The 23,551-nt window shown below is 40.8% G+C and overlaps 1 protein-coding gene across 1 annotated transcript in view; it reads right to left on the minus strand.

The window, feature by feature from the left end:
• Positions 1 to 23,551, minus strand: part of nxn (nucleoredoxin) — a 69,742-nt gene that overhangs the window by 15,812 nt on the left and 30,379 nt on the right. Inside the window, exon 2 of the mRNA XM_023272037.3 lies at positions 2,500 to 2,617. Within this exon, the coding sequence (XP_023127805.1) occupies positions 2,500 to 2,617 (118 nt within the window). The remainder of the gene's footprint in view (positions 1 to 2,499; positions 2,618 to 23,551) is intronic.

Genomic DNA, 23,551 nt, shown 5'->3' on the forward strand with positions numbered 1-23,551 from the left:
TTCTCCATCTCCACTTCAAAGTGCAGAAATTATAGGCTTTGCCAATGAGGGAGTGAGATACGGACACGCTATAATATTCAGGCTGCACCATAATTATGGTAGCATCCACTAAAACAAGGGGGAAAAAGTTGATGTGAAATGCTTCAGCTGAATGATGGGGCAGTGCAATATCTCCACAGGTATTTGAGATGAGTGTCATGTGTGTGAATACAGGTGTAACCTCATTTACTGCACACATATTGCGGTTTACTTAAATTTCTCAAGTTTATCTTATATTGTGCACCTAAGATGTATGATACAATCTGGTATGTTGAGTATTTTCAGTTGGAATAATTCCACTATACTAATTTGGGCTGTTGCAAAGTTGAGTTTTACTATAATTATTAAACTTATAGCCTTTTTTAATCATGTGTTACTGCAACATGAAGCGTTTGTCCATCTACATTAAAACTGAATGGAAAAGCCAGAAGGCCAAGAAAGAAACTAACATTGCAAAAAGGTTTTTCTGCTCGGATGAGGTGGAAAAGTTGGTGTACAGATAATTATGTACATCGAGTATATGATTTAAACGTCAGTCTTACTTCTATTGTAGAGCCAAAAATTAAAGTGGACAGAAACCCTGGATCTGTGTGGATATAACGAGAGCTGGATACATTCCTGTCACTTAGTCTTCCTGCCAATTTGTCCCATTAACCACTAGCAGTATTCTGATGAAATAATCTCTATGCCCCAAAAAGCATTTTTCCCGTAGGTGCCATTATATAAAAAAAGACTTCTGTTAAAATGTTCAAGGAACAACTGCAAGGTCAATTATTGCTCTTGGTATTCTCATTTTTTAATCCACGGAGGTTTATACAATTGCAAAACATCCAAATCAGACTAGAAAAGTGATTCTGAAGTGCACTATGTCATACCAATGGCCCCAGCAAGGTAAACGTAAATACTTAAGTGCAGTGGGAGCCAAGCAATGTGGATCAAGTTAGATTAAGTCTCCAGGAACACTGCTGGGCTGTGAAGCAATTTTAACTTTATGGCCAAACTAGGTTGCAACAATTTTCGTGTGCATCTCTGATGCAAAATGGCCCAAAAAACATTCTTCCAGTTATAAATTACAGAAAAAGGAGCGTCTGTGTAAGAATTTGATCCGTTTGGTCCAATGGCATTTGGAAAAATCTAGAAGGAGGTGTACAGTAGCTTTATCTAATAGTGTGTGTGGGGAAGAAACATCAAGTTGGAGTTGACATACATTTTAAGAACAGATGAGAAAACATAATCTCCCTCAAATTATCCAACGGACCAAACACATTCCATATTTCCATCACCTTTTCCACAAGGTTTTCCATTGTGCCAGACTTGAATGATGCTGTTAATTACATCATCTTACTGCACCTTCTTCCTCTGCAGTGATTTAATGACATCTGACTGGAGAAGTAGCACCACCAGCTGTTTATCTGAAAGTGCCCATAACAAATAATTTACCTTTCTTTCTATTGATTGTCTGGAGATGAAGTCTAAATTCGAGCTGCATGTGAATGAGGATGTGGATGCTCTCTGCTGGACTTTCTATCCGACTCAATCTGCTCTGTGAAGACGGACATCTTGAAATATTTCTGAACGCCTAAAAAGCATTTCGAACATCTATGAGTGAGGACACACTTGTGCATCCTTATCTTTTCTGCATCTGTGGTGTATAAAAGCGGTATGACACAGCTGGAACATACAAACTACAATGGGAGCAGGACTGATTAATGTGTGTACGATATATATATATATTTCTAAATCATACTATATGTTGCTCTTCATTTTTTTAGCATTCTTTTGTGTATGTGTTAAACAAAAACGTGCATAATCTGTCCATTCCTGTCAAATTCTACCACACTGTCAATTGAATTAAAAGTAAATACAGACTGTAACAAAACAATGGACAGATGATGCAGCTAGATCACAAACTATATGTCTCATTTTGTTAAATGCCTGCTGCCTGTCTTCCTCACCTCCTCCACTTGAATCTCAGGGTGGAGGCAAAGTGAGGAAGGATTTGAGGATGTACAAACTGAGAACAGAATAGGCTTGTATTTTCTGATTGATCAGAGCAGAGAGCTGACTTTTGGGATGCTTCTGAAACATGCTGCAGTACATCTGGTAGACTCACAAGCACAGTTTAGCGAGGCCATGAAACAAGACACAGCCATCCCTGATGAAATCCACAGGTTACATACAGCTAAAACTGAACGCTCACCAGGAATTCATCGTTTTACAGCTGTGATGGACAGAGTGTGGGATAATATATATGTTGTTCTGTCCTTTTGACCCTCAAATGTGTTCCTATTACCTCATTAAATAGGGTTTTTTTGAGTGTTGAATGGTTGGTGGTTGGGGTTAACCATTCAGTAAAGAGGATTACGGTCCAAGTTTGAGGCTAGAAACTAAAAATAAATCAGTGAGAAGGCTTTAAATTATACTGTGGGTGTGTGTGTGGCCACAGACACTTGATCTCACCTTTAGGGTCATCTCTGACCACCAGCAGGCCGTTTCGACACACGATCTTCCCCGTAGTTGCGTCCACAAACACCAGAGATGGGATACTGGTTACCTTGTACTTGTTCCACAGCTTCATCTGCAGGAAGGAAAAGATGAGAGCAGAGGTTGGAAAATGTGGATGGAAAACACCTCAGGGAGCACATTTCTATCCGTTTCAATTTCAAAGCTGGAAAAACAATTTAGCCGGACTAAAGTTACGTCTTCAGCGCTGCAATATGTTCACCTGAAATACTACAGGGTGAACAAATGTCATCAGAACACTGCATGTATTTTATAGCACAAATAACCTCTTTGTTGTTTAAAGGAGACACAGGGGACTTGAAGGCATAATAAGAAAAAATGCCGGCAGCCCTGAGGTGAATTAACGGAGGGTGAGAAGCACCCAGCTGCACTTGAAAGAGGCTGAATTGGAGCAAACTCACACTACCCCTGCTGTGTCATGAATAAGAGTAAAAAGAGGAATGCAGCATGTAGGAGTTATACTTTGGCAGGCATTTATGAATGCTCATTGGCCCTAAATTTAATCATGTGGCTCTTATATGACGAGTTGATATTCATGCAGCCTCATAAAGTCAGAGAAGACGCTTCACAGCCAGAAATCTGAGCATGAACTGACACTATTCATACAGTTCAGCGATCAGTGTAGTCCTTAACATCAAAGAGCAGATCAAGCATTTTCTGAGACTCGCTTTCCATATCAGAGGAAGAGTCCTGGGAGAGTCCTGCGCCTGTGAATCGAAAATAGCCACGTCTTGTCAAAAGTGGCAATCGGCGCTGAGAGGGGTTGCTGCTTCAGCTACTGCAGGACAAGAAGAGGAGGACGGCTCGCATGAAATCATGAATCCGGCTTCAAAGATTTAGACAGAGGAAGGGAAAAGACGAGCATTACATTCAAAAACTGGAATGTCCATGTGTTTCAGCCTCTTGTATTCATCAAATTTAACCTCGTTGGAGAATCAAAATGTCACAAATGGCTTTACGGACTTAAAAAGACTGAAAGTAATGGAGCAGTAACTTCATCTCTGACAAATAAACACATATTTCACTTACTGCCATATAAATGATTTCCTGCTGTATGAAGTAAAACACTACAGGACCTGTATAATATAATATAATGGTTTGTACTCTGAGAGGTTTCCAGCCAAATGAAGTGAGCTCTCCTTAGGGCTCGGTGAAGTAATCCTGGAGTTTGGTTACTGTGGAACTCCGCGCTGATGGAAACCTTTTGTTGCTTTTTTTGTGAAAACAGTGACTTCACTGCACATGGCCTCTGACATGGTCCACAGTCTATTTCACTCATATCGTGCACCTCCTGCTTTATGTGACAACATGTGAAACTGCAGAGGTCAACCACAGGCCTTCTCTGACTGCAGAGGTCAGATGATCCGTCCCCCGGACAAGACGACCCGGAGCCTCCCAGCTATGTTGGTCTGGAAGTCCCTCAAAAGCAAACTTCAGTGTCTGCCACAGTCAACAGTTTTACCACATCGCCTCATGCTCCTCTGGAAACTCAATCTGTGCTCACAAATTGATGGGGTTAGGGGCATTAACTGTGCCGGTCTCTGAAAGCTAACGTCGCCAACGCTGCATCTGTGCAGCTCTGCAGCCATTTTGCTGCTGTCATCCAGGATGATGGGGGCAGATTGAGAGCCGGATTTAGCCAAAGAAGTGTGAAAGAGACAAGAGAGAAGGATAAAAAAAACAAGCAGAGAGATGGCGTGATTGGTTCTGCAGTGACACTAAAATATCAAGAAAATGTATTCCATGTCATGGTCAAGAGGTATCCACACTAGGGATCGACTGATATGTGTTTTAAAGGGCCAATACAGATGCTGATTATTGGTAACCAAGAAAGACTGATATTATATTACAGTATTTGGAGTTGATATGCATTAAAATCAATGTTTTAACAGCACGTGATAACAGGCAGCCAGTCTTTCATAACTAGGCTTCTTCATTAGTAAGGGTGACTATAACTGAATGCGTAAAATAGAAATAGGAGTGATTAAATTAGAACACTCCGCTCTGTTAATATGGGATTAACTGAGATTAATCAATTTGTCTCTGACAGTTACGTCTGCTGTTCTTCTCTATTTTCTTAATCTTTCTCTGTTCCATCAATTTTATTGCCCACTAAGGTCCACATCTTAAAGCATTACTAATTATTGTTTTCCAGACTGTGTTTCAGGTTAATCTGTGACTGTCTTCTACGTTATGGCTGCTAGCTGATAGCATGGCCTTAGCCACTGTGATACTGTCTCATTTCAAAGCTGGCTAATTTCCTACTTTTGAAAACTGTCAGAGATTCAAGAATGAATGTTATCAGTATTCAAATAAAGTGCTTTTTGATAAAAAAAAATCTTTCACTTTTTTTATTACTAAGTCCAAATAATTAGAAAATAAAGAAAAAAGAAGAAACTTTCATTTAGCTCTGAAGCTTGACCCACTGTGATCTGTCATTTTTCAGCTTTACAACAACAGACTGACTGCAATTCATAGATGCTCCGCTGCTAGCATGACAAAAGATAGAAGCCAGATCTATCACCACAACAGGTTAATGTACATCCTCTCTGATCTTGTTAAGACAGCTGAAGAGCAGGGACATTTATTTAAAGTCTAGAGGAAAATGGCTGTGTACTTCATCCAAGGCTTTCTAAGTAATTTCTGGGCTCCCATGTTGCAGCATCAAGAGAAGCTGCAGAGATTTATGTAGAAAACATCAGAAGCAGAACTGATTCCTCCTCTTTGTCTTGCCACTAATTCAGTGCATCCTTGAATCATGCCTGCCTGGCGATTTGGCTGCAGATCACAGCGGCCCAGGGTGCTAAATTTTTTCGAGGGTTTACACCTGCCTTTAGAATAAAAGGCCTGTTATATTTTCCAGTGGATAAATGAACTTGTAGCTACAAAAGACACATGTCCTAGAGTTGGTCGCAAACAAACAAACCTCAACTGGATTTCAGCACCTTGACAGACGAGCATTCACTGTGCACGGGGTTTGGGCGGAGAAGAGTAAATCTCATGTGTCTCGGTCAAGTGTCGACTTTTCATTGTCATTACTTGTAATTCCAAAATCTTCCTCGGGAGCATCGAAAGCCTTGTATTAACAGCTCTTCTCCCCTCTGTCCTCGTGAATAGAAAACATGAGGCTCATATGCCACAGCGATCAGTTTCTCCCAAAACACTGATTCATTGTTGAGAGCTGCAGGCCGTCTATTATAGCTCAGACAATAAACACAGAATGTGACATGATAGGCTGTTAAAAAAAGCACATAGAATCGTGGTGTTGAAGCTGCCCTCATTTCTTGGAGAGGTGTTGCTGTCATCATTTGATAAAGATGTTTCTTACAAGGAGTTGTGTGTCGTACAGAAACAGTTTGGCAATTTGAGTATTACACTTATTTGACTTTATGCCAAGAGTTAGATGAGAGAATTGATCCCATCTTTGTATCCATAAAAACAACTAATTAAAGCTACAGGCTGCCGCCGGTTAGCTTAACATACAGGGTGAAACAGCTAGCCTGGCTCTGTCTAAAGGCAGCCAAAAATATTTTGCCACGTTCACCCTGTAAACCTGCAATGTTAAATAGTGAACATTGAGAGGCATTTTAAACTTTGGGACCTTTGGACAGAGTCTTCAGTCTTTATGCTAAGTTAAACTAAGCAGCTTAAAGTCCCGCTCCTCTCGTTGATTACACACTTAAAGCTCATCAAAACTTATACATTTAGAAGTTTTTCTTCATGAAAATGATCCCGTCATGCCTTCAGAGACTTAGATGTAACTCTGCACCATTGCCTTGAGCACACCAGCTCACCTGTGACTCTGCTTAACTACTGTAAAACTACTGTATGCAACACAATGGCAGGTTTTAATACTAGGGTAATCCAGCCAGAAAACAATCCTAAGGAAGAATAATGATACAAAAAGCGCCACTCTACAACTCCACAAGATTTGTTGTTTTATTTTAACATATGAAACCCAAGAAGTCTGAATCTGTGCTTTTGAGATGGTCATCAGTACACTGTAGTGGAGAGTATTATTGCTCAATATTGGCCTCTTGCAAATATATTAGCATCGGCACATACATTGTCTCATATTTGCCAACATGAAAATTTTGTTTTACAGAGCATAATACATAAGAAGATACTTTACAAAAGATGCAATCACAGTTTGTCCAACAGAGTATCTCCAACTACATTATTTCCAACACTCTCAGCACTGACTGCAGCACATGTAGCAGAGTACTTATCACTGCAGAGCAAATGGTGATGTGGAGTCAAGCTTTGGCTATATGATAAGTTGCTAACTAGTTTGTTAAATATGCTGGAAAGTTAAAAAACAGCAAATCCTTCATTTTCCCTTTTCAACACCACTAACAAACGCATAAATAGTATCAGCTGAAGTATCAATATCAGAATTTCTTACTCCATAAAATCGGTACTGACCCCAAAAATGTGGTATTACACTGTATTTCTAAGGAGAAAATGATGTTGACTGCTTATGTCGTTCATGACATGTCTTCTTAGCATATAAATAAATCACACTGACATGTTAACAAGAAAAAACATGATTTCATCAAAGGGGTCTTTATCTTTACTGTACAGACAAGAATAAAAGTAATTATTTGCACTGTTTATTGTTATTTTATCCAATTGTTTTGTTTTTATCCGTTTTATATCTTCAATGTGGCATTTTGAGATTTTGCCTAAATGAAAAGTGCATTACAAAAAAAATTTATTATTATTATTATTATTAAATCTGTAACTTCTTAATTATTGTTTTCATTCACAGATCAAAATGTCCAACCAGTGCCTGGTTCCAGCATCTCAAAAATGTATGATTGTAGACCAATTATGAACAACTGGTCAGAAAGAACAAGGCCTCACAAGACAGCGCCTTACATCTGGACTGTGATATTTTCTCGACAAAAGTATTTAATGATTATCTGAGAAAATATTCATGTTGATTAATCAATAATGAAAATCACTATTTGTTACAGGTCTAGCTGTGTGCTTTTTTACTTATTTATGAAAGGTTTCTCTTGCAGAAATAAATTATCAATCCAAAAGGGACTGTCCAGCAATAGCTAATTATCATGTAAACTGCTTGGAGATTCTATTCATAGCATCAAAAGTGCATGTTGCCACTCTTAGCTTTCTCTTAGGGAGCTACTATTCATTATCCATGTCAACAGAGTGTGTAACGATAGAGCCAAGCAGAAGGTTTGGCTATATAGTTACACACTGGGTTAACTATGCCAATAACCCCTGTAGAAAGGCCACCAACTGCTAAGACTCCAGGGAGCTGGAAATCCATACTAACAATCCATTTACTCTCCTGGACATGCAAGCATTAGCCTCACACTACGCCTCGTGCTCATCATGCTAATTGGATCACGCATGGCTGCGGATCCATATCCAGAAGAAGAGCAAATCAGCCCCACAGTGGGGCCTGTGGATCGGTCTGCATGGAGAAACCAGGGCTGGAAATCTTATCGCCCTACTGATCAAAGAAAATGCTGATTCTTGGGAGATGTTGTTTGATGGGATCACTGACTGCATTAATTTGCTACCTGTACCCATAGCAGACTGAGTGAAGAAGAAAAAAAATGCACGAAAACCAACCCAATCCCAAGATATTCACAGTTCCATGCTAAATGTCATGCGTGGCGATCACTTTCATGCTTCTTTGCACTGTTGCACTTTATGGCAACATTCTGCACTTTAAAGGGAGGTTAGTTGAGGTGGTGAACCCCCCAAACGCTCTGTGGTCTAAAACTTTAAAATCCACACACATCTGCTTCAGTTTTGGCTCAGTCCCTTTTGAAACACCTTTACAGCCCTGTGCTGCGCTGAAATTTGGCCTCCGTCACTAACCAGTGGCTCTGGTGTGGTGAGTGTCACTCTGTTGAGAGAAATAGAGTGGAAGAAATTTCTTCTCTCAACATTCCCAATTCAGAAATGATTGTTTGAGGCCTATCTCCTCACAGATCTGCTTTCACTGGACCGGTCTGGCCTGAGGCGTCTGCCAGACGCTCCTACTGCTGCTTCATTACAACAGTGCCAGTACAAAGGAGAGTCAGCACTCTACAACAGAGGACACGAGAGGTATCCTGCTGTGGAGCTGATAGCAGCTCACTCCTTTATCTTTGAGTGTTATGGAGACAAATGGTGATAAACCATTTGATAACTTCTTGAAAATAAGAGGTTGAAGCTAAAATGCAGACTCTTGTGCACCGTAGATTTGTGGAATTTAGACCTACTTAGGACTTCTCTAATATTTATTATCAAGGAAAAATGCTCCCAATATAAGCTCTTCACTCATTTCAAGGGGAATTTATTGGCTCAGTTTAAGGCACAGATTGGGGAAAAACAAGTAATGTGTTCCACATTAGTCACAAAGGACACAGATGAAATCATCTCTCAGTTTTATTTGATTAAATTCTTCAGAAAAATAAGAGGAGGAGAGCTTTTTAAATAACAAAGTTAAATATTCAATTTTACACAACGATATCCTGCAAAGGAGAGACAGTGAGGTGATAAATGGTTTTTCACTCATCCTGGCTGTCGAGTGTGTGAAGTCATTTGTTGGGCGGTGGTCTGATGGACTGACCATCCCCCTAAGACATGTTCAGCAGGAGCATTTGTCTTTTACTGGGACTTTTTTATTGAAAGCGCCTGCAGGCGGTGTGACCTCTGACCGTAAAGAGTTACTGTAGCAGCGCAGCAGAGAGCAGGCCGTACTGGTGCTTCTGCTGGCTGAAGCTTTTTGACAAAAATCAAGCCGTGACCTGTGCAGCATGGACCCAAACTAACATGTCAGCACGCAGCAGCCCAAACGCTTCATTCATCACATGTCAGCGAGAGGCTTTCGGAGTTAAAATCTAAAACATTCTGCATTTTCTTTTCAGTCCTCAGGTTGAAGACAGATGAGAAACAAAAGCTCTCCTGCCTGCAGCGCTCCTCCGACTCCCTCTTGGCTGGGCCCCTGCAGCCAGCTTTGGCTTGCATTCCTCCATGCTGCACCCCGCCTCTGCTCAATCTGCACCCAGCCCCTCACTAACTGCCTGTATCCACTTCAAAACGCTGTTGCTGCTCTTCACGGCTACAAAGAAAGCCCCCCCCCCCACCTCTCAGCCCTCATGACGGTGGCTAGTGTGTTACTTCCATCTGTGTGGCTCTGACCTGACTATCGCTTTACCCGGTCAAGAGTCTTCACTGCCGTGGCTCCCCCGGTGGTGAAACATCTAAAACCCTGTGACAGCTGCACAGTCGCTGCCCTTCCTCTCTGATCTCTTTATATGCTCTGGCTTCATGTCGCTTTGCATGTGCACGCTGCTTTCTTTCTCCTTACATAAACCGCGACAAGAGCTGTCATCTTTAATGCTTTACTATCTCTCATTTATGTGTCCTGATTTTGAGAAATTGTTACCCAACTTTTTATTTTTTCCATTTTTTTTACTCGAGTGTCTGTTATATTCCTGAAACAGGAAAAAAGTACAGGCCACTCACTCCAGCCGGCTCCACTGTGCTCATTACAGAGCTCATTGTGCACTGCACAGCCATTGTGATGAGAAAATGTGCTTTCCCTCCCGAAAACTGCAGAGCTGAAAGCACACGATGGGCTTCCCATCAAGGCTCTTCAATGCAAACTGCTGCTGCTCTCATGCATTTTATTAATCCTATAACATTTTTCGACCGAATACCTGGATCCTCCAGATGGGAGACACTGGCTAAATTGCTTTTTTTCTTCCTGACACAAGGCCCCCCACCCTCCTTGTTGCCACAGCAACCAGCCCCCCTACCTCGTCCATGAAGTCAGGACATGTCACCAAGTGGCAGACACTTTGTGGGCTCTTGGTTAATAATTCAGTGATAAATAAACGGTTTTGTGAGGAAAACAGGTGCCAGAATGTCAGAGGGCTTTGGGGAAATAACTCGGCCGAAAAAAATAAGAATGAGGGAAGAGCAGAAGAGAGAGGGAGGGAGGTGTGTGGTGGTGGTGGAGGTGGGGGCGTTTCCCTCCTCCAGGCCTTGTGTTGAGGCACAAAAGCCCCCCTGAATACAGGCTTTAAATCCAAACTTAGACGCTGCATGGCGAGAAGTTTTTATGTAGTAAAGAAATGTTTAAAAAAAAGCAGGGGGGATTGTAAAGGAGTAAAAAGCCAGGGTTCAATAGGTATCTGCAGCATTGTCTCTCCACAGGAGGGGGCTGCCCTGAGGCCTACATTCTGTGGGGTCAGAGGTTGGGATGGCAGGGGGTGAATTCTTCACTCCCAGCAATGTTTAGACCAGCCTGCCTGCCTCCCTGCCCCCATAGACTTACTGTTCTTTAATTCTCCCTGTGTCTATCCCTTTTTCCTTCAGGATGAATTACAAAGAGCAACATGTAAACCCATTATACTCACACAGACACACAGACCATGTCCACACTAATGTGGAAAAATTCTAAACGGCACCCTTCTCTCTCTGCTTTCGTCCTCCATCCATGCTAAACTGACATTCTCAACTACAAAAATGCATCTTTTCTCTCCATCTGAAGAGACTGAATTTAAAAACACCAGTCTCCCAGACACTGCTGTGTGATTATCATGTGACTCAAGGCATCTGTTTCTCATGTGATCCATTTTTGACAAACCTGACTTGCTGTCACACTCTTTGCCCATGCTTTATTAGTGTAAATGATAAACCATGATTTGGAAAACAGCTCGGTGGAGATGGAGTGAAACCGTCAACCGCCAACTGATCATTAAAAATCGCTTCAGCAACCAAGAGTTTTGTTGTTTCAGTGTGATTGTATTTTATTTAATTGCAATTTTATTTAGAAACAACTCTGTATGTGTTGAATTGTTTGTTAAGCTTTAGTTGCTGTAAATATGTCTCCAGTGTTCTGTTCCTGCACAGCTCATACAGTTTACAATACAGCTTCAATGATTAATCAGCTAGTCGCAAACTATTTTGAACAAAATTTTCTGATTGCAGCTTCTTAAACTTTAATAATCCTTACGATAAAAATGGAGAAAACAAGATATTTGGGGACAATACCTTAGGTTTCTGGAAACACTGATGGACATTATTCATAATTTTCTGACAATCTATACACCAAACAACTAATCGACAATGTAAGACAGATTAACTAACAGTCAAAAGAACAACTAGTTGCAACGTTAAGTTACAATACAATGGCAAATTTATTACTCCTAGTAAAAAATCCTAGTAATTTCTACAAAAAAAATGGTTTCCGACACTTTTCTTTTCGAAATTAAATGACAATTGTAACCTATAGCCTTTATTAACTAAAGATATCTTGAAATCTAAGTTGATGTTAGCTCAGTTAGTTGGTTCCGACTGTCAGTGGCTGAGTTTAAAGGCCTCTTCTTAGCCTGCAGACATATCAGCTGATCACATTGGATTTGTGCATGAAGACATAGGTGTCAAATGCTACATCGCTTTCTTTCATTTATGCCAGAAGATATGTCTTGATCTTGTTCCTTCCAGCTCTGCTTGTACAGAAACTTCCCTCCAAAGTGGCAGCAGCGTTTTTTGGCATCTGTCCATGAACTCTTGTGCTTCATGTTGTCCTACATAGAGCTGTGCTCACAGCGGCATGGATTCTGCTCAGCACTTGTTGCGTTGCAAGTGAAGCAAAGACACTTTGAAATCTGATTTGATTGCCAAGAGAATCTAGAGTGAGACGCAGCTGTAGAAACTTGACTGGAATCACATTTTAAAAGTATCTCCAGATGCGGTTTGGAGCAGATATGCAAAAATTGCATTTTATGAATTTGTGTTTTTTGCTGGTCAGGCTGTCTTAAATCAATCTGAACACAATCTGAATATTCTTAAGTAATAAAAGATTGAGGCTGTCATTTTGAACACTTAAAGGAAAGAAATATATAAAAATCAGGCTGTTAAATGTGCTCTTGATAAAAAGCAATTGTGCTCAAAAACAGCAAGGTAAGATAATCAGAGGAGAAGGCAAAAAAAGGAGCAAAATGTACACTTAAACTCCATTTAGTCTATTTATCTAAGCATAAATACTTGGACAATCAAGACAGATGCTAGATTTATGCTTTACTCCTCATATTTTTCCTGAGTTTTAGGATGACAACTAACAAATGTGTCTCATAATGCACCTCAGATAAGAAGTTTGTCAAAAGTTGCTGCAGTATAAATCCAGTAAAACTTTTACATAACTTGTAACACTAAAAAAGTGTATTTTGCTGTATGTGGTGCAGTAACTGTAGCTGGACATACTTGTTTACAGGTTCTGCAGCTATGAGAATTTTTAGAATACACTAAATGTGTTCTTCAGTTGTTGATTTGTCTGCACAAACTGTATCTTGTAGGGTTTTAAATTCAAGGCAGCATTATTATTATCACTTGGTTTAAACAGAGCAGGTGAATCCTCATTAATCATTATCGAGTGCGCAGTAATGATTTACCTCGACACACGATGACAGAGGTCTGAACACTGTCACGATTCCTCGAGTAGTTTACCTCACAGCTTCTGCCATCAGCCTGCATTTCATCAAGCTCAGGCCTGCAGGGTCTAACAGACACAGATACAGATGATAGAAAGCTGCTCTGGCTCTGGACCAGCTCTATCAGTTACCTTAGTGTGACCCTCAGAGGCGAGCATTATACGACTCAGCCAAACTCATGACTTGGAAAGCCGGGTGCATATTTGTTTGGAGTTTTTTCTATTTCACAGTGTGTGCCAAAAGGTAATACAACACACACACAGTCTCCCAGCTGTAATCCAACACCGTATGGAATGAATCTGGCGTCACATTAAGTCAGATGAAAACATAAGCAAAGTGCTTTGTATAGCCTCATTAAGTCTGTGCTGCAGCCATTACATATTGATAATCAGACTAAACACACATTAGAATGAGCCTCTCAGCACAACTAGATTTTTACGCATGGGCTTTTATCGCTTGCTGCTCGATTAGCTACACTCAGCAAACAGACCCACAGCAGCCGTGCATTAATTCTACCCATAGGGCTCCACATCGCTGTTTCTCTGGTACCCCAGTTTCCTGGAGAGCTGGTGGAGGAGGAGGGAGGAGGGTCTGGGTGTTGGCTTTAGACAGCTTCCCCGTTCTGACCTCTATTTGACCCCACATTTAACTCGCACCACTCCTCCTCCTCGAGCTCTGGGAAGTCTGTTGGAGCTCAATCCCCGTTCCCATCACAACACAACACATTAATATTTATAGGAATTTGAAGGGACCATTTCAGACACATTATCAGCGTTTTGTGCATAAATCACGGCAGCTCTGAATTCTATACGCTCCGATCTATTCAGTGCATCTTTAGGTGTGTTGCTGGTTAGCATGCATTGTCCATTTTGTCCCTCTTCTCACATATTTAGCTGAATGTATTGTGAAAATAAACTGCATGGATCAAATTCAGACAAATGGTGACCATTATTATAGCTCAACGACACACAAAGCATAAACTACATGTAAAAATAAAGGCGCTTTTACACAACCACAAAAACAAACTTACATGCTCACTGCATGTCACACTGCATGAGATCGAATAATAACGCTTTAGGCTTATGCTATGAATATTTAACAATTCAAAATAAAAAGATTTGGCATGAAGTGGAGAAGCAGGAGGAGACTGAAGCAACATGGGGTGCCAATTTTGCAAGGTGACTTAGAGGTAAATACGTTTTTAGCAGTACAATAACACTAACTCACCAGGGTATTTTGCATATATTCGGCATAATTTGATGTCGCATTCTGACTGGTTGGTTTATAAACCTGGTTTATAGCCAGTCACATGCTGGGATTTCAGTCCTGAATTCATCACTTTACACTCACAGTACAATCTACGACCCCCAATTGAGGCTTCTTATAATTTTAAACTTTCATCTTGGACAGCTGAAAATTGCGTAAAAGGAGCTTAATACCATTAGGGGATTTTACAGTTATCCTCAAGAAGCCTGGCAGCCTATTAAGATCTTGAATTATGTTCTGAACACATTCAAGTTAAGCAGAATGTACAAAATAAGTGCCACAATGTTGAGATGCTGTGCTCTTGGCAGGTATTGTAAAGATATTTTTGGTCCAATTGTACCCGTGACAGGCAGCAAGGAGCCTCATAAATCAAAATGACACTGTGTGTCTGCTCTGCTTCATAAAACAGACTTCTGACAGAGGTAGCAACATGAGCCCTGTGAACATACATGCACGCACATATATTAGATACACCTGACAACCGTGTGGCACAAGAAACCCAGAGTCTATATTTTCTGATCTCACAAATCTAGCATCTACTGCTGCGGGCTATGATGCACAATGACGAGCTGCCACAACAACAATGGCTCCGGTTTCCTGAGGGGAAGGATGTTCTCGTTCTTTCTGCTCATTACCTGAGCCACATTCAGCTCTGCAGTGTTTGGTTACGTGGTGACACTTGATATTCATCCATTAACCGGTTTCCTCCTCCAGTCAAAAGCTCACTAAAAGTCACATCTGTTTGGCTGCTGCTGCAGACCGGCCCCCGTGCATTTTATAGCCGAGCTGTACATCTGGACCCCTCTCGAATCTCTAGCAGATCCCCCTCCCTGCACGCTTTATTCTCGGCTTATTCCACCCCCCACACACTGCTCACAACAGCGGCGACAGACTCCCATAAGCTCCCTCTCCATCAGTATCAGCCTATATTGGCCGGTGGAAGAGTCTCATGGGTGCAGATTTCATTCTATCCAGATTAAGTCCTGAACAAAACATCATACAAATCTAATGCCAATCATGGCTGGAGCACTTGTCTATGGATTCTGTGGGAAAAACTGGTACAGGCAACCATTTTCACTATGCAAAACAAATTTATAGATTGCTGTGCTGTACCTGAAAAAACATTTAATAATGGCTCATAATTAGAACTGGTGACTATTAAAAATGGAAATGTTCCAGATAGTTTGAATGTCTTTTAATCTTATCTTGAATCGAACAATTTAATTGGGACATTGGGAATACTGTTTCACTGCGTTTACATCAACTACAGAGTGCCTCACAAAACAGGATCTGAAAAATAGCAAAAGAGTAGATAAAACAAATCAAAGACAATGGAAATAAAAATTCAATTGAGAGGAAACAGACAGACTTGGAACGGCGATAAAACAGGACATAAAAGCACGTTGTAAAAATGCTTCCCTGTACAACTCCGCTCTGAGAAGGGGTTTAAAAGATGCTACTGATCTGGCCAGCCTCAGCACTGGCAGGCTGTCGAAGACCTCAGGAGCTCTGACAGTAAAGACCAGGTCACCTTTTTATTATAAGCAGCGTCCTTGGAACAACCTGTAGTGTTCTGCCAGAAGACCCGAGGCTATGCCTCCCTTCATAAGCAGTTATAAAAAGGTCTGATGTGCAGCTCTGAGCCAAACCCCCACTGAGTCTCAAAATGAACATCCATCAATTTTTAGATACTTAAGGTCAGTACTGTGGTGGTAACAGCCCAAGGAAAAAGTCTTTTTTCCCCCCTTACAGCTTCCTCCAGCTTCTCCTGCAGGGATATACTAAAGCTCCCAGTATAGCTGAGAGCTGAGGTCAAGTGTTCAACAACCTTCACTCGTCCAGTTCAGATCAAGATCAGGATCTTAGTGTCTGACTTCACAGAATCATGTTGTAGCCACACAATTATGTCACATTTGTAACTATGCTAAGCTTATGGCCATATGTAACTGTCAGATCAGCAAAATCCAGGGTTCTGTTTGGCATTAAAGGTATGGTCAACAAAACGTCAAACAATAGTTTCCCCTGACATGATATTGTGGGACTGTGTGTAAACAGCACATCTCTTCAAGCATAGTTTGCATTTTATGTCGTCATTTTAAGTGTCATTTTACGGCACTGAAATAAGGCGTTTCTGATTACATTTGATGTGATCTGACATGAAATTGACATTTTTCATTGAATCTTGAACTGTTTTCAGCAACCGTAGGGTCACAAATTGAAAAAATATTCAATTTACTATCATAGAGAAGTGAGAGAAACAGCAAATATTCATATTTCAAGAGCCAGAATCAGTGTATTTTTGGCACATTTGACATAAAGTAATTTATTAAATACCAAAACAAAAGATTCTCTTTGAGATTACCAAGATTAAATATTAAAATTAACAGACCTACAGTTTCACTTCTGCAACATTTTCCAAGATCCTATTTCTGCTATTCCGGGAAAAATCTTAGGGAGACGAAAAGCAGTACAATTACAGGTTCGGTTATTCCCCAAAACAATCTCCTGTCAAGCTCCAAGATCTACTAAGTAGGTGTTCTGGAGCTTTAAATCAGATCACATGATCATCATCAGCACAGGGAGTCTCTGCAGTTGTCACATTTACATTTCTTTTCTTATCACTTGGAGCACATTTTTCCATGTTGGCATAAAGGTTGAGATTCAAAGTTCCCTCTTGATGTTGGAAAAGGCAGCTGCCAAAAAAAAAAAAAAAAAATCTCCCGTCAAGGTCAATTTAGTAGCCATCCATCCATCCATCCATCTATCCATCCATCCATCCATCCATCCATCCATCTATCCATCCATCCATCCATCCATCCATCCATCTCCTGAAGACCTGGGAGATGATCAAAAGCTCCAGACTGGCTCCGAAGTTACCTTTCAAGGGCAAGATTGAAACTTGAACTTCTACAAATTGTGATACTAGAAAATAAGCGGCAGATGTCTTGAGAATGATAAGAGTTTAGGTGTTCCTTTCATAAACACCTCTATAAAATCTCAGACATCTGAATGTATCAACAGAGTTTTCAAAACAGTCCCTGCCCACAACTAAATTACCATAAACAATATGCGGAATGTGAGAATATAGAGGTGATGAAATGTTAATAGTGATGGATTAGGTGCCTCAGTCGTGTTTTATATCTCTGCGAGCTGCTTTATCTTGCAGATATGAAATCAATGACAAAACTTTGAAGAAAGACAATAAAATACAGTGCATTTATAACTAGTGGGATTAAATGAGCAGCAGTTTAGCTTTGAAGTCAAAGCATCTTGTTTGGTCTTTAATAAATAACTCACAAGCAACAAGTGCATCGATACCGTGGAAGTAGTTCTCTATCTTTTCCAATGTAAGCACTGAGTGGTAATCCCCCCAACCTCCCCCTTCCTGCCAAGTCAATAAACAGAGATCTGACAGGAGAGTTATGATATGACTTTACTATGTGGCTCTGCTTTGAAGAATTGATCCAGTTTACAAGAGCACATTGTTGTCAGGACAGGCGTGGTCTGCTGTGGTGAAACTCAAAGAATGTCTATAAAAAGTGGGCTATTCAAAGACACATGCGCTGCACTACTTTTCACACAGGATTAGTTTTCTAACCTCATGTAAGCACCGTTCCATGCTGCGAACACGAGGCGGTGAAAGGTAGCACAAAAGGCAATGAGAGTTAGAAAACAGCTGAGATGATGAAAGAGGGGTAAAACAGACAGAAAAACACAGAAGAGACATTAGTGTCAATTTTCAGGGTCATGTCACCCTGGTGGAGGGCTGATCGATGGGGCACAGCATCGGTTCAGAGTTCAAGCCTTTAATAGGCCGACTGGAACAGCATGACCTTAATGTCATCCGTTCACGCCTCACGTCCATGCAACTCCTGATCATCCCGGACAACACTGTCTGAGCTTTCAAATCACACTCTGACACAGGAAAAAACCTTTCAAATAAATCTGGAATAATCTCACTTCCCTCCCATCTTTTAGACTCCATCAGTGGGATCTGTCTTGTACAACCGCAAAGCCTCACAGAATGAAACACAAGCAATAACAACAAAAAAGTGTTTTTGATGAGCGATATCCATTCAGAGAGGTAAAACAAGCTGTCCAGCATCCACACTCAAAGTTTTAACTGTATCAGAATAAAAAAAGAGCGGCATCAGAGGAGAGAGTCTGCTTGGCAGTGTGTTTGTAATTCAGCTCCACAAGCCTGACAGCACAGATCTGAGGCCTCCCACGGATGCAGGCAGAGGTCACCAGTCCTCGCTAAGCCTCGGCTTCCAACAGACTCTTCTGATATCTTATTTCAGCAGTTCAAGGGCTTTTTAGACAAGATGATGTAATCCTCAGGCACAAAGTCTCTACTCGATCTAGCACATCGCCATTATTCATTTACATTTTTCCAGTTTAAAGCCTGCAAAAAGGTTTAAGCCACTGGAAATTATACACTGTGTCAACAAGCAAGGTTTAGTAGAAAGCAGAGGGATGGGGATAAAGGACAATGTGGAGGAAATGACAAGCGTGACGTGGATTTAAGGCTGCAAATGGCTGGCAAGTGTGTCAGTAATGAGCCACTATGTGTGTTCTGATTATTCCTCATTTTAAATAGCTGCAGCATGTTGCACCGGCTCTGTGTAAACTCAGATGTTCAGTGCCTATAAAAAAAAGTGTTCACCCTCTTTGGAAGTTTTCTCCTTTTATTGCTTTTCAGCACTGAATCATGGTGAATTCAATTTGTCTTCTTTGACAAGAATAAAAAAAAACAAAACACTTTGATGTCAAAGTGAAAACAGTTTTCTACAAAGTCATGTCAAATAATTAAAAACATAAAATGTGAAAGAAGTGATTGCATGAGTATTCACCCCCTTTAAAGTGACTCACTTGCAGCCAACTGGTGCTAGAAGTAACACAATTAGTGAAATAGAGATCATCTGAGTGCAGTGAATGTGTCTCAAGTGATTGTAGAATAAAGAAGATTCTCTGCTGCACTCGCTTGTTTCAGGAACTGCTGATGGCTGGTTCTTTGCATCAGTTGCAGTTGAAGTGTTGACTTTGGCAGTTCTCTAGAGCAGTTTGTTGACACTGTTAGTAGAGTGTGTTTATGACCAAACTTATGTGTGACAGAGGCATCTTGACCCTTGGAAGGAGGAGAAGTGACCTAAAACTCCATTTGTCTGCACGAAAGGCTGAAATGCATAAAAAAGGCTATGTTTTAAATGACACCCACGTATGTGTGGCCAGGGTCTTCATTGTTGACATTGCTATTAGTATGTTTATGACCAAACGTGTGTGTGTGTGTAGGTTTTAAAGTGTTTTGATTACCGTTAGGGTGCAGCATGAAGTAGGGATGTTAAAACTAAGGCTTCGTCCACACATATACAGGAATTATTTAAAACTTAGTCTTTCCATGCATTTTGTCCTTTTGTCCACACGCAAACAAAGTTTTCATGAGATGTGAAGATTTTCAAATATCGTGCCAGTGCTAAACTTGCTAACAGGATTATTTCCATGTTTGTACATAAATGCATAGTTACTCTTTTTACTATATTAAGGAACAGATGCAAGAGAATTACCCCACAAATATGCTTTCCCACTTCTTCAATGTGCCATTGAGAACTCACCAGAAACAGCAATAGTTCTTTCCATGCTTCTATTGGCCAGCATGGCTTTAGGGTTGGGGTTATATTGCTGCCTGTTGTTTTGGCATGTTCTTGACAGTGCTTGATTTTGCATTTTCATGAGTTGAAAAACGAGTGTATATGTTGAATAGGTGTAAGTGTGAGGTGTGAACCCAGGTTGTTATACTATAGCAGCTAGTATTGACGTGTTGGAGACAGATATATACGTGTAAGACTGGCAGCTCATTAACAATTTATTTCATTGACCGGAGTTGTGGAAAGACATGCTTATCTTTGTTGTGAAGGTAAGACTTCTTTTTTTTGATTACAGTTAGTCTCCAGCGCTTCAAACATTTCAGGCTGCACAGCAGAGCAAAACAGAGCAAAGCAGACCTTGGTCTCTGAGTGCTTCACAGTGATTTGTAATCAGACTTAACATTTATAGGAGCAGAAAAATCTTTAAAAGCCTGCCAATAGTTGGGAAGGTAGAGGGAAAAAAAACATAGTGCAGCATTGTGTTTCAAAGATCTGTTCATTCCTTTTAGAGACACAGAAAAAGAGACGGCCAGCATGACTGATGGTGCAACAGATCTTTATCTGTAGTCAACTTCAACTGCATCCTTTGGAGTGTGCAGTGCAATACAAACAAGTCCAAAACTTAGATTAACGACAGGGCTTCTGTTTCCGTACTGTACATTAGGGCCCATGTGACCTTTGTAGTCAGGGGTGTCCTTTCACACTTGGATTTCCTCCAACAGTTCTCCAGTCGCAGCTACAGGAAACCTGCATCTAACTGCACCCAGGACAAAAATGGAAGCAGAGGAAGAACCGGATACATGACTCTCCTGAGGTGTTTGAGTATAAAATCCCATCTTCATCAGAAATTTTTACACGATTCATTTAAATAGGAAAACACAAGAATGCCAAAAGCTTGTAATTTCCTGAGAGCTACCCACAGTCTAAAAGATAAAACAAATATCACGTCCAAATAACAGGAACCCTGAAAGCATTATTGTCCCGTGTTGGTTCTGAGAAGCTGTCCAGGGAAATGTGATTAATCTTTTCCACAAAGCAGAAGAGGAAGTCCCGAGAGACTCAGACTGAAAGAGCTGCACTTTTCAAAGTAGTCAAGTTCAGTAATAGACTAACATTAAACTCAGCAATCCATTGCCAAGGACAGAGGCCCTCCCATTAATATGAGTCATGGAAGACCACAAGCAGTGGTCATAAAAATGCAACAGCCAAGAGCAAATTAAATGGCCAAACAAGAAAAAAATGCACTCAAATAGTTTTCCATGCACCTCCAGAACTGGGGGAAACGAAGGACAATCACCAGCCTTTTTATTTGTCACAGTAACCTTCATTAGACCAGATGTGAACGTCAGCCCTGATCCTAACAGATATCTGCACAGCCAGACAAAGAGGACACACATTGGCGAGGTGCAGCTCTCCTTGCGTCTGTAGCAGCCTGGAATGCACAGCCAGTTTACTGGGTTTATAAATAACTGTCAGAAACAGGCAGACACAAAAGGCGCTGCTGTTCTAAGCCGGACCACTCGTTCAGAGCTGCCTCTCCGCCCTCCTTGTTACTACAAGCGTCTCACCGGAGCAGTCAAAGCCCGACCCACCCAGCCTGTCTGCATCTGTGTGTCCCTGCAGCTCCGGCATCAGCAGCCCTGTTAGGCCTGAATACAGAAAAGAATAGTCAAAGCCACCTTTAAGAGCACACATGGTGGTAGTGTGTCTGTGGGGTGTAGGCTAAATGAGGGAGGAGGGGGAAAGCCTCCACTTAGGGCTGTAACTTTCATTATTTTCATGATTTCTGGATTTTGTTAGAAAAAGTTCCTCCTTTAGTCTAATCTGGCACAAGACACCAAAATCTCTACAAGGTCCACATTGAAACTATCTTATTTTCACCAATATAAAGCTGTAAAATCATCAGATGCTTATGTGTTTTAGGTGCTGTTCATGGGCACCCGAGCAACCTACAAAACAACCAGAGCTGTGGGGGTAGTGTTTGCACAGGTGCCTTTTAAGACAAACCATGATAGTTTTCCTAAACCTGATAGCAGTTGTGGTGCCTAAACTTAACCAAGCTGTAGTGTAAATCAAAGCAAACAACAACTGAAAATCACAGAAAACAGCAACAGAAAATAGAAGTGAAAACTAAAATAAATAAGCATTTGAATGTCAGAAAACAGTGACTGAAAATGCAGGAGAAAAGTGACTGCAAATGACAGAAATCAGAGATGGGAGGGGGAAAAAAATAAACAGCAACTGAAAATTTTAGAAAACAGAAGCTATAAACATCTGAAAATGACAGAAAAAAAGACTGAAATGACAAGGAAACAGTGACTGAAAACAAAAAACAGTGAGTGAAAATGCAAGCGTAAAAACTAAAAGGTGTCCTACGTTACAGTCCTGTAGTTAAAGCCACAACCAGCATCTAACCTCCTAATACAGACCTTGCTGCTGGTTTTATGTGAAGGAAACTCACAAGTTTGCATCTCACAATATTACAGTCTTCACAGTAAAACTAGCATGTGCTGAGCTGTGAATCCACAGGTTGTAATACATTTAGAGCGAAATTAAATTGGCACAACCTTTTCTGTGGGACGACCACAGCACAAGAATGGGACGTTATTAGCACTATTTATTACTGAAAAACTGGTCACACAAATCAACTTCCCAATTTTCATCCTGGTTCGGTCAAATCTGCATTCATACGCCAATCATATAACCTAACAAAAGCTACATTTTAACCATCTACTCATTACATTTAGCTATCCGTTTACATGACAGTAATCCTCACATGTAGCTACGTCACACTGCATCAATAATTATTAATGATTTATCCATCGTGTCTTGCCATTTTTTAAACTATTGCGGTCCTTCCTTATTTCAGCTGTATTCAAACATTATACTGAGGTATTTATTCCAGCTGTTTATCCATTACTTTAACTGTTGCTGGCTGGAGGTTTGATCCACATGTGCCTTCCAATGGGAGGCGAGCACCTTGCATAAGAGATCTGGTGCATTGATGTGTGTGAATGAGAAACACTAACATGCTTTGAGTGCCACTAAAATGTCACATTTAAGCACAAACATTTACTTCAGGCTTTTGCAGACAGGAAGGTTTAGGTTGTTCCATTTTTGCACAACAAATATCTATTTCATAAAGCAAGAAAAGATTCAACTACATGCCAATTTCCATCTGCTGTCCCCGGGCTGGTAAAAGCAACTTTTTCCTGTCCTCTCATCCCCAACATGTGGTGATTGAATATGTGGGTATATTTCTAATCTATTTGCAATCTATATTTTTTCAAATCTGTTCTGCCGGTCGACAGTCCTTCCACATACATCACTGGTGACTGCAAGCAGAGAAACAACCAACCTGATTGGGACCAAACTGCAGGACAACATATCAGCTCAAGCAGAGATGAGGCAGTTTTAGAAATAATGAGACAATAAGCATGTGGTTGCACAGTATAATGGCATGAAAAGTGGCAGGCAGTCTATTTGAAAAGCACCAAGTGCTTCGGTGCAACGCTATGCGGAGCTGATAGAGGAACGGATTATGACAAGAATCAATCTGTGCTGCCACATTACAGCCTTCATCCCTTCTCTCCTGGTTGCTGGGGAGCAGGAGCC

This window comes from Amphiprion ocellaris, chromosome 7, assembly GCF_022539595.1.
Source record: "Amphiprion ocellaris isolate individual 3 ecotype Okinawa chromosome 7, ASM2253959v1, whole genome shotgun sequence".
NCBI classification, from domain to species: domain Eukaryota; kingdom Metazoa; phylum Chordata; class Actinopteri; family Pomacentridae; genus Amphiprion; species Amphiprion ocellaris.